At 40.6% G+C, this 12,064-nt stretch overlaps 1 protein-coding gene across 6 annotated transcripts in view; it reads left to right on the top strand.

Annotated features, from left to right (window-relative positions):
* MTHFD1L (methylenetetrahydrofolate dehydrogenase (NADP+ dependent) 1 like) overlaps positions 1–12,064 on the top strand; it is a 157,642-nt gene that overhangs the window by 15,013 nt on the left and 130,565 nt on the right. For 5 of the 6 annotated variants that reach the window (XR_008576495.1, XR_008576497.1, XR_008576496.1 and 2 more), the window contains exons 8-10: positions 2,586–2,697; positions 7,596–7,675; positions 8,395–8,492. Coding sequence is in view for 2 of the 6 variants with exons in the window: in XM_054821399.1 (XP_054677374.1) it covers positions 2,586–2,697; positions 7,596–7,675; positions 8,395–8,492 (290 nt within the window). In the remaining 4 variants the exon portion in view is untranslated. Of the gene's footprint in view, positions 1–567; positions 870–2,585; positions 2,698–7,595; positions 7,676–8,394; positions 8,493–12,064 lie in introns of those variants that run through there. The other variant, XR_008576498.1, reaches the window with a different exon arrangement.

The following is a 12,064-nucleotide window of genomic DNA, read 5'->3' as shown; positions in this document are numbered from 1 at the left end:
GGCTGCCTGGAGCATCTGGTTCCTGGCAAATGCGTCCTCTGTCTGGGGACTGTGCGGTGCGTTTGCTAGGGAGGTCGGATGTGATGATTTCGTAGGTCTTTTCCAGCTCTAATGTCTGAGGGTTGTTTCTGATGCAAGAGGTAAGCCTACACATGCCTCCCAAGGCTTGCTGCTTGCTTTAGTGATTTACAGGCAGTCAAAAAAGTAGGTTATGGCAAGAGAGGAAAAAAAGCAGGGGAGGAGTGGGCATGACTTCTTGTGAGTGAAACCAAAATACCCTGATGGAGATCACATAAATCTCTTCCAAGGCCCCCCCCCCCCAGAATTCCATAAACAACTATTTTGCTTTTAGTGGACTCATTCTCCCAGTCAAACAAGTTTCTGGATATAATTTTTTAAAACACTCACAGGGGAAAAAAAATTTTATAAAGTGTTCGTGATATTTACTCTATTGACTCTCCAGGAAATTTTTCAATAGTTGCATATAAAATTCTTGCTTGTAGCAAGAGAGTTACAATTGTATTTCTGCCTTTTTTTCTTTACATTTACTTTCTTTGTGAAATAAAGAAAAGGAAATCATGATGGGGAAGGCTCTGACATCAGCGTGTCTTCAATCCATAGGACAACTGTTCGCTGCCACGTGATACAACTTTTTTCATGGAGGAGTTGGGACAGGGCAATGAGATGAAAGGTTCACCTGGTTTTCCAATACATTTTATGGGTACGTGCAATGTTACCCATCCAAACTAGTGTTAACGTTGGTGTCAAAAATGATTGTGTTCAGCTGTTAAGAACATTTTTGAACATGATGATAGGTAGTCATAGAGATGAATATTTGGTCAGGTCAATTGTTTTTTGGCATTATAGTTACATTGGATTGATTCTGTCATAAGTATGTTGGCTGAACATTGTCAAAATTATTACTTGTTGCATACAGCTCTCTCCTGGTTCATAGTTTCACCATGCTAAGTGCTGTGCAAAGCTCTTAGTCTTTGTCCCAGAGGCTTTGCATGGGAAGACATACATGACTTTCAGTATATGAATTATAAATGCTAGAATACAAATAATTTTTTTTCTCACAAAAAAAAAAAGACTGCATTGATGTGACTGAGAATAATCACTGTTTTTCCCTGAGTCGATGATGTTGACTGTTACGGCAGAGACTTTCCCCTTTTGCACGGGCAAGTGTGTCTTCAGCATAGTATTCTTGGTACGCAAGCCATTGCAGCATCTTTTTCTCCAAATTTGCTTGCAGATTCTTCAGTATGATTTGACCTGATGCGGGTCAAGCAATATGACTTACATAGCCTTCTAGGAGCGGCATGTAAGTTGAAATTTGCTCCAGACACAGGAGTGTAAGCAATTTGGATAAGGCTGAATGACTGTTGAGGCTGTATGTTTGGAGGCAATCATAGGAGGGTTGCAGGACTTCTGCTGAAGCCTGAATCAGCTCATTGCATTAGTCATTTGTCAAGCAAGTAAATCTTCTCCCACGCTCTTGGCTTTGTTTCCACATGCGGATCTCTAAGGAGGGTTAGGCCATCCTTGTGTCCTCTGAGGAGAAGATGGAGTTTTTTTAGCTTTCTGCCTTTTCCACCACAGTTATGCTCTTCTCCCCTCCTGGATGCTCAGCTGTGCCAAAAACCTGCTATCCTGACAGGATTTGTAGCTGTTCTTTCTTGGCAGGAGTGTTGGGCAGGGTTGCATCAGCGCACTTGTGGCCAAAAAAGAAGCTGGAACGCTTGTCAGTCGCAAATCAATTCATAGAGAGGCTTGCCGAGTTTGTGACACTTGGCATTAATTTACATTTTTAAAAATATTTCCAAAATCATTGTATCTCTGAAATAACTTTTACGTTCAGACTTGAGGCAGTGCTGTGCCCGTATTTTGTTTTTTAGTGGATTCTTATACGTCTGCCTGTGGTGCTGTCCCTTCTCTCGTGGTGATTCCAATAATTGGTGCAGGACCCTGTTTCAGAGCAGGGAGGAAAGGAAGACACATGTCTTTGATTGTAAGAATTTTTAGAGTAACCATTTTTGCTCCAACATCTGTCAGGTTGAACTAAAGCAGAGGCACTGATTAGCAAACTTGAACTGAGAAAGAAGAAAATGCTTTAATTGGTATTCTTCAAAGGCATTGATGTTTGCAGATCAGGTCATCTTGCATTCCTGTCAGCTGGCCTGGTTTCCTATTGTCAGATAATCTGACTGTACTCTTTATAATTGCCTATTTACTGTCTTTCAACCCTTCTCTTTCTTAAGTCTCTCCAAGTTATCTTGTTGGACAGGACTTTGGACTTTTTCTTTGAAAGTATGTAATCCTCATTAAATGTTCTTGGGGCTGACTCTGACCCCACTTGCCCAATTTCACAGTTTGTTTACCTGACTTCATTTTAACTGCTATTGTTCTTACATTTCACGTGTGGTATGAATCAAGCCATCAGTTTGGATTTTTGTTCGTTTGTTGTTGTTCATCTGCAAATACTTTGCTCAGAAGTTTGCTGTGTAAGTCTGAATATATTTATATGATCTTTCTAACATTAAATGCTTGTTTTGTTTCTGGGGGGTGTTTTGGGTTGTCCCTAGCTTCATCATGCAGATGTGGTGGTAGTTGGCAGTACAAAACCCGATGATGTTCCTCTGAGCTGGATAAAGCCTGGAACCACCATTATCAGTTGCTCCCGTGACTTGCTGTCAGGTAAGAGGCGTTAGAAGTGAGCAGCTCTTGAAAGTGATGTACGGCGAGTCTTTGAGATAAGCGTGCGGCGTGTTGTTGACAGCGCGATGTGCTTAAAAGCTGCATCTTTGGGAGAGGGCCTTTAAAAGCGGGTGTTTGTGTACAGGGGATGTATACATGTGTTGCTGATGTGTAAATAGGAAAAAGATGTCAGGTGAGGGAAGAAAGGCTGGAACAGATTCTTTGTGCCAGGACTGGTAAGTAAGTGATGATCCTATGGATTCTAAGAATTCAGAGGGAAGACTTTTGGGTCATCAGATGAGCTACTATTTAGCACTGTTTTGTGCAGCGTGTTATCCTGTGACTTCTGTGGACTTATCTGGAACATGGGGAAAAGAGAAGAGGGGCAAAAATATCAACTGCGAAATGCTGTGAAGCTGTGTGCAGGGAATGGTGCAGGAGGGAGTAGGGCAATCATGCGTAGCTAAGAACAGGCAGAATGTGTCCTGCAGTAATTACTCCTACAAAAAGAGTTTGAATTCTCCTCCCTCCTCCCCTGACTGGTTGGAGAGGGGATGTATGTTCATTAATTTCTCAGTTGAAAAATGATACAGAATTTTATTAGGACTAAAACTAAGAAAGCTTCCCAGAAGTTACTGTATTCTTCTGCAAGAGTTGCATTTCCTGTAAAATTCAAGTCCTGTGAAGATATCCAGATATTTTTCTAGATTTTTCATATGTATATGAATTTTGACTGTTCAGTGTCCAGGTAGAATTATGCTGCAAATAGGCAGGAAAATAAGTACATGGGTAGGATGATTGGTTGATGAGTCTTTCTAAATCTATCACAAGTGTGCTTATTGACATCTATTGATACAAAACTGGGGAAATGGGCATAAGGCCAAGGAAAACTAATTGTATGTTTCTTAAACTAGGCATATTCCCTAAGGACAAATTAAGCAGGCACTCTGTGCAGAGCTAATGCAAGATCAGGCTCATAATAAAGCAGCTGCTGTTCCCATGCAAAGCGTGGCCTCAGCAAGAGATTCCTTTCCATGTCTTTCGTGATATCCTCTTGACTTGAACACACTATGGGGTGGGAAATCTGGGTTATTGTTCACTCAATTGTCTGAAGGCATTTGAGCATTCATCTTCCACCTCCTAGAACAGTGGTCTGACTTGGTACCAAGTCTTATCCCTTGCTGATGCTGCACAAGTTGTCCAAAAATAATTCATGTTTTCTTTTTCCTAGCCTAGTGATTAGGAGACCCCTTGCATCTTTAATGCCCACTTATTTTGCATGGGGATTGCTGGATATAATTGTTAAGTATCTGTGGGACAGGGCTTGGAGCATAGGTCTCTTCAGCAGGTACCCAACCTAGCAGTGTAACGGACTCTTACATGAAGGAGGAATGGGGGAGAAAGGGAAAGGGGCAGAGAAGAGAGGGAATGGTGGTACAGCAATAGCACCTATAAATAAATAAATAAATGAAAAGGAATGGCCCCTCCTCATCTTAATCCTTCTAAACAGAAGCCTCTGAGGTGTCAGACTCAGGGTAGAGCTGCAGGTCTATGAAGGCAGGATGGAGGTAAGCCAGTCCTCATAGCCTGAGCAGGCACCTCTAATGACTGACGTCTCCTGGCTCTGCGTGCTGCCTGGTGCAAGTCCCACGTTCGGATACCTAATTCTCTCCTTCCGTTGCAGAGGGAGTCAGGTCTTCAGAGACCTGAAAGTTATGCAGTGTGACTGCATGCCAGGTCTTGAGACTTAAGTATCTTCATGCCTTAGTTGCTCTATACAACTACAGATAATATTCGTGTTTTCCTTCCCTAAAAGAGTGCTGTTAGGCGAACTGCATTAAAACATATGAGTGGTGTTCATATACCACACCAGCATTCATTCTGAAGGCAGGAAATGTAAGATTTGGCATAAACATATAGATTTCTTTGCATTTTTCAAGTTGCAGTAGTGGGCTGTGCGAAGTACAGCATTTCTTTGGAAAGTCAGCATGAGATTTTTAGCAAGATAATTTAAATAGAACTTATCTACTAAATGACCATCTGTCTCTATGCTTACGCTTTTGAGATTGTCAGAATCTTGGAGAAACTCTGCAAGAACAGCAGAAATGCATTTTAGCAGCTTTCAAAAATGCTGGCCTCAAGACTTCCTAAAGAGGTACATGAAACACAGGTGTCTGTTTGACAGGAAGAATGCACTTAGTTCAATTGCAAGATGTTTATTAAAAGCCTATTGTGGAGCAGTCGTGACCTTGGAGAAACAACCGAGTCTTACAACTGACTCTTCGCTTTCAATATGTGGTAGAATCTGGCTGAGGAGCTTGGAAATTGTTCTGAGTTTTTTCTTGCCTTGGAAATGTCCAACTTAACATCTGTGGGGTCACAGGAGCTAAATGAAGCCTGAAAGCAACAATGGCCATGAAATTACTTTTATTCTTGCTAGGTGATGGCTAGATTTCTATTTCGTGTAGGTATACATGTAATCTTACCACAGTTGCATGTTTTAAAAGCACTCAAAATTTGCAAGGACATAGTTGGGTAGCTGTAATGATGCAAGCCAGGAGAGTAGAGCTAGAAGTGCTTGCTCCAAAGTGACAGAATTATTTTTCAAGCATGTTTTTAATCTGATCAAAGATTTGTAGATGATCACAATTTTAAAATATTCTATAAATTCTAACAGTGCAACATCTTATTCTGCTGCACTAATGATTTTGGGATCAAGTGAGTGCTGGTAGTGTCTTGCAGGAAAATGCTTTGTATGTAAATGTATAGAAATGAAAATCAAGTTTCTGTATAAAATTTCAGGATGCCAAAATTAGTTTGGGTTTTGATGCCCAACTCCTTTGAGGTCACTAGAAAGCTGAAGTCCATATGGTTTAAGTACGTTAGTGGGAAATTCAGCCATTTCCCCACCTCTTCTCTATTCTAAGCTGCCTGAGCTGACAGGTAGTGCCTGACAGCAACTCTCACCGACCCGCAGAACAGGGTGCAAATAGACGGCCGGGGGGGCTGCCTTGGGGTGAGTCAGAGAAGGGAGCACAATGTCTGTGGACCAGCTGATCTTCTGGCCAAAATCCAAAGCGGAGAGTGCTATTCCGGCTCCCATCTGGAAAATTTATCCTGAGAGAGCTGTTGCAATCTTGTGATTGTCTTGCTAGCTCACGTGTGCATGACTTTCCCTTCTAGCTTCACCTTCACCCCTGTAAAAGCCTGGTTAGTCATTTGTGGGCTGAGTGTGTAGCATAGGCAGCCTGAGAAAAGCAGTTTATTGAAGGGAAATGTCTAATTCTGATATGTATTTACACGCATGCTAGCTCTGCCCTGATAAAGAAGTCACATTTAAGCCAAATAACATAAAAAGTTGAAATGTTTCTGTAAAGCACAGCTGTCTGAAAGGAGATTTTAAACTTCATTCTTCCTACTTCGTTTGTCTCTTTGGCAGCTCTCCCAGCCTGATCTCAAAGCAACAACAGTCAACTTACGACTGTGATAGACTGTTCCAGTAAAAGTCCTCTGTCTGAGTCTAAAACTGAGCATCTCTGGGAGATTTTTTTAATTTTTTTTTAAATGGCAAGCGTTAATACAAATAGAAGGACTTTTCAGACACTTTCTTAATTAGAGTTCAGCGTCAGGACTGTCGCCTTCTGCTTGGTTAGCTTTGTCAGTGATGTACAGATGTCTAGCGACAAGAAAGTTGGAGAGAGGGTTAGAAAACATACTGAATGAGGCTGCGGGTGTCTGCAGAAAGGGTCTCGCGCTCTCAGAGATGGGCGTGAGAGAGCGGGCTGGAGCTGGATGCCGCGCGGAGGGGTGCTGTGCTGACTTCGCTGCCTGCCGCTCCGGCTCCGGCCGGAGGTTTCCGCACCCTGCCGCCGCGGGGAGCCTTGTCGGGAGGGATAATTGTGCAAGGCAACGTGAGCAGTTTATGATCGGTACAGCTGGGATGAGTAGAGCGTGAGCTTGACCCAGGTCAGGGTTCGCACTTTGGTTCCCCTGTGGGCGAAAGGCTGAAGCTGTCAGCGTACAGTTGTTATTTTTTATTACAGTTATGTCTACGCCCTTCAGAATGTGGCTGGGGCCTTGATATGCCCACAGAGACTAGGATGTGAATTTTGGACAAATTGTGTCTAGATGAAAGTCAGTAAGCAACAGCAGAAGAACAAGCCAAAAGAAGGATTACAGGAAAATGACAAAATAATATGTTTCATTAGGGTAGCTAATGTATGATTATTGTATGATATGTTGCCACTAGAAACAATTATAACTGTCTCTAAAGTTGAAGTCACTCTAAATTGTGTAGACTTTTCAAACTATCTACTTTTAATGTCACATGGATGAAGATAACTTTTGCTGCTCAAAAAATATTGCATATTCTGATTTCAAGTTACAAATCCCATTGGATGTAATCCCATATATTATTCTGTGATTGTTTCATCATTCTGCCTTGCTGTAATGGGTGTGTGGAAAAGAACAATCTTTACCATGCTCATTTAGGCATTCGGTTTAAAAATATATGTAGCTTTTCAAATCCTCATAGCTGTCTGGCTTTTTGTTGTTTGGGGATTTTTGGGGCAGGGGGTGTCCAAAAGCAATTATTTGGATCCTGGAATTAATGTCCATATTTCCTAATTTTCAAGTATGTGTACGCTTCGTCATATGCATGTGTGTGCTTGCCTAGTATGTTTCAGAGCATACAGTTGCTCTCTGGTTTTCATGCTATATCCATCCTACTGGGTGATTTCATTTGAAGTATTAAAGAAGCCACCTATAATTTTGTCAGTGACATTGTTAAATTTCAAGTCGACATTCAGAATTTTTTTCTTTGGACATAGATTTCAAATACATGTACTCCCACTCACAAAAGCTTTGTGATTTATTAGTGCAATGCTTTCATTTTACAGAGAAACACAACCGTGGTCAGGAAAACAACCATGCTGCTGAAAACACTGTTGGTTCTCTTGCAATAGCAATGCGAATGCAGGTTAGTGTAACTTCAAACTGTCAATTTGTTGCTCTTTCTGTGAGTTGAAGAAATTGCTTCTACAGTTTAGATTTTAATTTTTGTTTTGCTCTTTTGAACATCTTACCTGCCTTCCATTGTAATAGCAACTCTTAATCAGTTAGTTAGGGTGAGTCATGCCTGCTACATTTAGTAGAGAAAGGTAAATTTAAAATCAAGCATGTCATAATTCTGATGATTACAGTAAAGCTTGGCAGAAGCACTTCTATCAGTGGACTAATGTTACTTATTCTGCTAAGACAGTGAAGATTAATTATATCTGCACACATTTTTGTGGCATGATAGATAGAGGTTCAAAAGTTTGGTTTTTTATGTGGAAGCAGCATGAGTCAGTCAGTGAACAATTCATATCTTCCATAATTTTAAGGCGTGAGAGATTAAAATTAATTTTCCATTTTACCAGAATAAAATCTCCAAGTGCCTGATTAGAGACTTTTCTCTGCCACTTACATGTTAATGGTCTTGTGCCTTTCTGAAATGTGGGCAAACAATAGGACAGTAATAGTGTCGTGGTTATTTTTTCTTTCATCCTAAAACCATGAAATGGAAAGATTTTAAAGTTTTGTTTTTTGTTAGCCTTTGCCGTAAAAGTTATTTCAATATACTCCTGAGATCGTTTGAAATTAGTCTTCAGCGTTTATGATGCAGCTGGTGTGTGCTGTTTTCCTGTTTCAAAACAGAACATGGTGAAAAACATGGAGCGATGGATCCGGTCCCAGCAGCACAGGAAGTGGGACCTCCGCTGCTTGAAACTGCAGCCCCTCTCCCCAGTGCCCAGGTAACATGTCATGTGGGTTTTTTAAAAGAAAAAAAAGAAAAAAAAAAAGAGTAGGCAAGTGTTAAATGTGACAATGAACCTAAAAATGATCCAGGCCTAATTATTTTTTAATCTGCTTATGTGGATTATATGTTGTTCCTTTTTGCTGTATGCCTCATTGCGACCACGTCCTGTTTCCTATCAGTTTTTACTTTCATGATGTGCATTGGATCCAAGCTTTATTTAATGAAGACCTAAAACTGGAAGGTTTCATTGAGGGAAGGAGGTGAAGCTTTGTGTAACATCGACAGGAATACAAAATACAAGAAGTTCCTAATCGCTAAACCCTAATGTAGGATCTAGTCAAGGCCCATTGCTTTCAGTGGCATTTGATCTTCTGTTTATTTTCTTCCCTCAGTAGAAGAACTTTCTTCTGCATTAGACTTTTAAATTCCTGTGTAGATGCGAAAAGCAGGAAGCGTATTTATTCTTATAGCCAGAATATTTTCAATCAGTTCCTGTCATTCACCTCCCTAAGGCCCGTGTCTGGACCGCAGAGATTTTAGGTCTGCCTTGGCACGGTTGCTGACATCTCTGGCATTTAGAGCAGCCTGAGCCCTTTGCTTTGCTGTGTATTGGTTGTGTGAGGTGACGGAGAGAGGAACCGACAACTTGAAGTGAGGTTCTGCCGTGTAAGAAAGATTTGAAAATTTTGTGTGCTTATTTGTATGCCTGCTTCTGGGCCACGCCGATGATGAAGAGACTGGAGCACCTCATGTAGGAGCAAAGGCAAAGTGAGCTGGGACTCTATTCCAAACCCTCTCCATGACATTATGTGTTTAGTACATAAATATTTACATAATTCATATATAATGTCATATAATATAACCACTACTAGGACTTCCATTTATTTGATAACTCTATGGCTTTAAGTCTTTTTTTCTTTTAAATGTAAAATAACTCATCAGATGGAAAGTATCCTGCAATAAAATGTAATCTTACAGTAATACACCGCGTTGTGTGGAAACAGATGGAGTTTTCATTGAAAATGAGGCAAAGCTGCTTAAGCACTAAAACTATGAACATCTGCTTTTTGATTTCTGTGAGATCTGGGTGTTAATTGAAGTATTTCCAAAGATACTGGAAACGGAATGGAAGATTTTCTTACAAATATGCAGTAAAAGAAAATTCCAGCACTCAGGCTGAGTAGATGTAGAGCCTTCCCCCTTCTTTTAAACTTTCCTGTATTTAGTAAATTATGACTTACCATTGTCAGTGGTGGACTTTTTGCTTAATAATTCTCATTCATGCAGAAGAACCACTGTTGCACATTTCCAGCAATACTGAATAACATAACTTATTGAATAATTCTGATATTTCCAATATAGAGAATATATTGTCAAACTAAAAGATCTAGCTACAAACGTAGTCTTCTAAATGCTAGTTATAGGCAAATCTTTAATTTCCTGTGGTTTAGAAAGTACTTTCACCAGAAATAATAGACTTGATATAAACATTTCGTATGTGTTTTTTAGCCACAGTAGTAGTTAAGCTATAAATGTCAATTCATTGTGAAATTATGCCTTTTATCGCTTCATTGCGTGAGTCAACGTGCAATCTGTCATTAAAGGGTTTTTAAGTTGTTAAAAGTCTAGGTGCCCTGAAGGTTCTTCAGGGAACTTCAGATGGGAAAATGATGACAGCAGTGGTTTTACCAGTGGAGAACTGTTAGCATCCACTGTCAATTTTACTTGACTTCTAAAAATATTTGTAATTTATTTATCTACAAATTCTTTACCTTTTAGTTTATTTATAAGTGTATAGCTTGGTCAGTTTTGCTTCTTCCACTTTTTGCCAGTAGTGGTACCTGCAGGATGGAAAACACCTCATTGCTTCTTCCAGAACTCGTGAGAGAGGGGCGTTTGTGGGTGGCCCAGGAGATGAGGGAAATGGGAATGGCTGAGATTGCTGCAGAGAGTCTTGATAGTGTGGCCTGAGATTTGAAGTAATAGCGTCTGTCTTTTAGTAAAGAGGCTGATACGTTTAGTAGGCGAAAAAAAAAGGCAGATTAGCTTTCTGTCATACTTCTCTACATCTTTCTCCCCTTGCTGAATACATCAATTGCTTTAATAAGAGAATAGTCACCCTACAAATTTTCCTTGCTTAAATCTCTGAAGGGACCACACTGTCATCAACTTACCAATATTTTTATGGCACTCGAGTTGTTTCTATATAGAGAGTTCTGAATGAAAACTTTAAATATTCTTTGTCGTGTGATGTTTGTAAGCCACTCAGTCTTGTGTTCTTGATACATTTCTGTTGGGTAGTTGTGTTTGAAGTATTGCATAAGAAAGTCAAAGGTATATCTTTCTATGCAAGAAGATGTGCTTAGTATGTCTTTGAAAGAAAGCAGATTCCAAGTTAATATGTGCAGTGAAAGGATTTGCAACCCAACCATTGAGTGCTGTGATTGAGTAGCTTCTTGTCCTGTAGTATTGGATTATGTCAATGTTTGGATGGATGACTTCTGGGTTTCGCTTAGCTGCTGCAGAGTGCAAAAGTGGGATAGTTGAGAATTAGAATGGTCCCAGTCTAGGATATCCTCAAAGAATTGCAAGCAATTAAGTTGGCACAAAGTGCTCGTTTGCTGGTGGATGCAGAACAGACGAAGTCCACACGTAGAGTTGAGATCTGGCAGTAGTTTTGTGTTCATCTCTGGATATTTGAGGTCTTGCAGACTGTTTGAAAGTTCAGGACATTAGCTTTGATGCCATTGCCAGATTCTATCTTAAAAATACTGTAATCAACTGAAACTGCAGGAAGGAATTTTGCCTGGTTAAACTGAAAGTAATTAATCTGTTGGTAATTTTTAAGTTACTTTTGTGGTGATGTGAATAATTCAAAGCCAAAGGAGACAACTCCTCACATCGTGTGTGCCAGGCCCTGGACTTTACTGCCGCGGGCGCTTGAAGCTGCTGAACACTTATCTGGACATAAGGAGCAACTAGGTCAAGCTCACAAACTAAAAGTTCATGAAGGAGTATTAAATCCAAAGACCCCAGGTGGTCTAGGTCAGGAATTGCAGATACAATAGTGTCCCCCAGCCTACAGCCCCGTCCTCTCGGGCAATTCTACCATATGTGCTTGCTCCATGCTTGTTCTCTTGCCTTAGCTGTCACTCACAGTCCTCCTGGAAATAGTTTATAAGCTCACTGGGCTTCTGGCCTGAGCCCTGTGCATTAAACTCCTCCTTTATGGCCATTTTCAGTGTAGCTGTGTTTTGGAAGTGCATGAGTTGATCTTCAAATGCCTTGTTTCCTTTGGTGCCCTCATGGGGGGAGTAGTGAGGCTTAGCTTGCTTGGCGGTACCCTCTGATGAAAGGCACTATGTGCACAAGCATCAGGTTTAGCTAATGTGTTTATGTGACTGTTGGCCAAGGAATGTATGTGCTTTTTAGTAAAGTGTATGTGCTGAAATATACTGCGAAGGAGGAGAAGAAAAACAAACCCAGAAATATCCATTCCAGTGGGACATGGTTGAGCATCCAGCAGATACGTCTCTAGCTTGATATGAAAGCATTATGTAATATTTG

Source organism: Grus americana, chromosome 3 (assembly GCF_028858705.1).
Source record: "Grus americana isolate bGruAme1 chromosome 3, bGruAme1.mat, whole genome shotgun sequence".
NCBI lineage: Eukaryota > Metazoa > Chordata > Aves > Gruiformes > Gruidae > Grus > Grus americana.
This window is presented reverse-complemented; position numbering and strand designations above follow the sequence as displayed.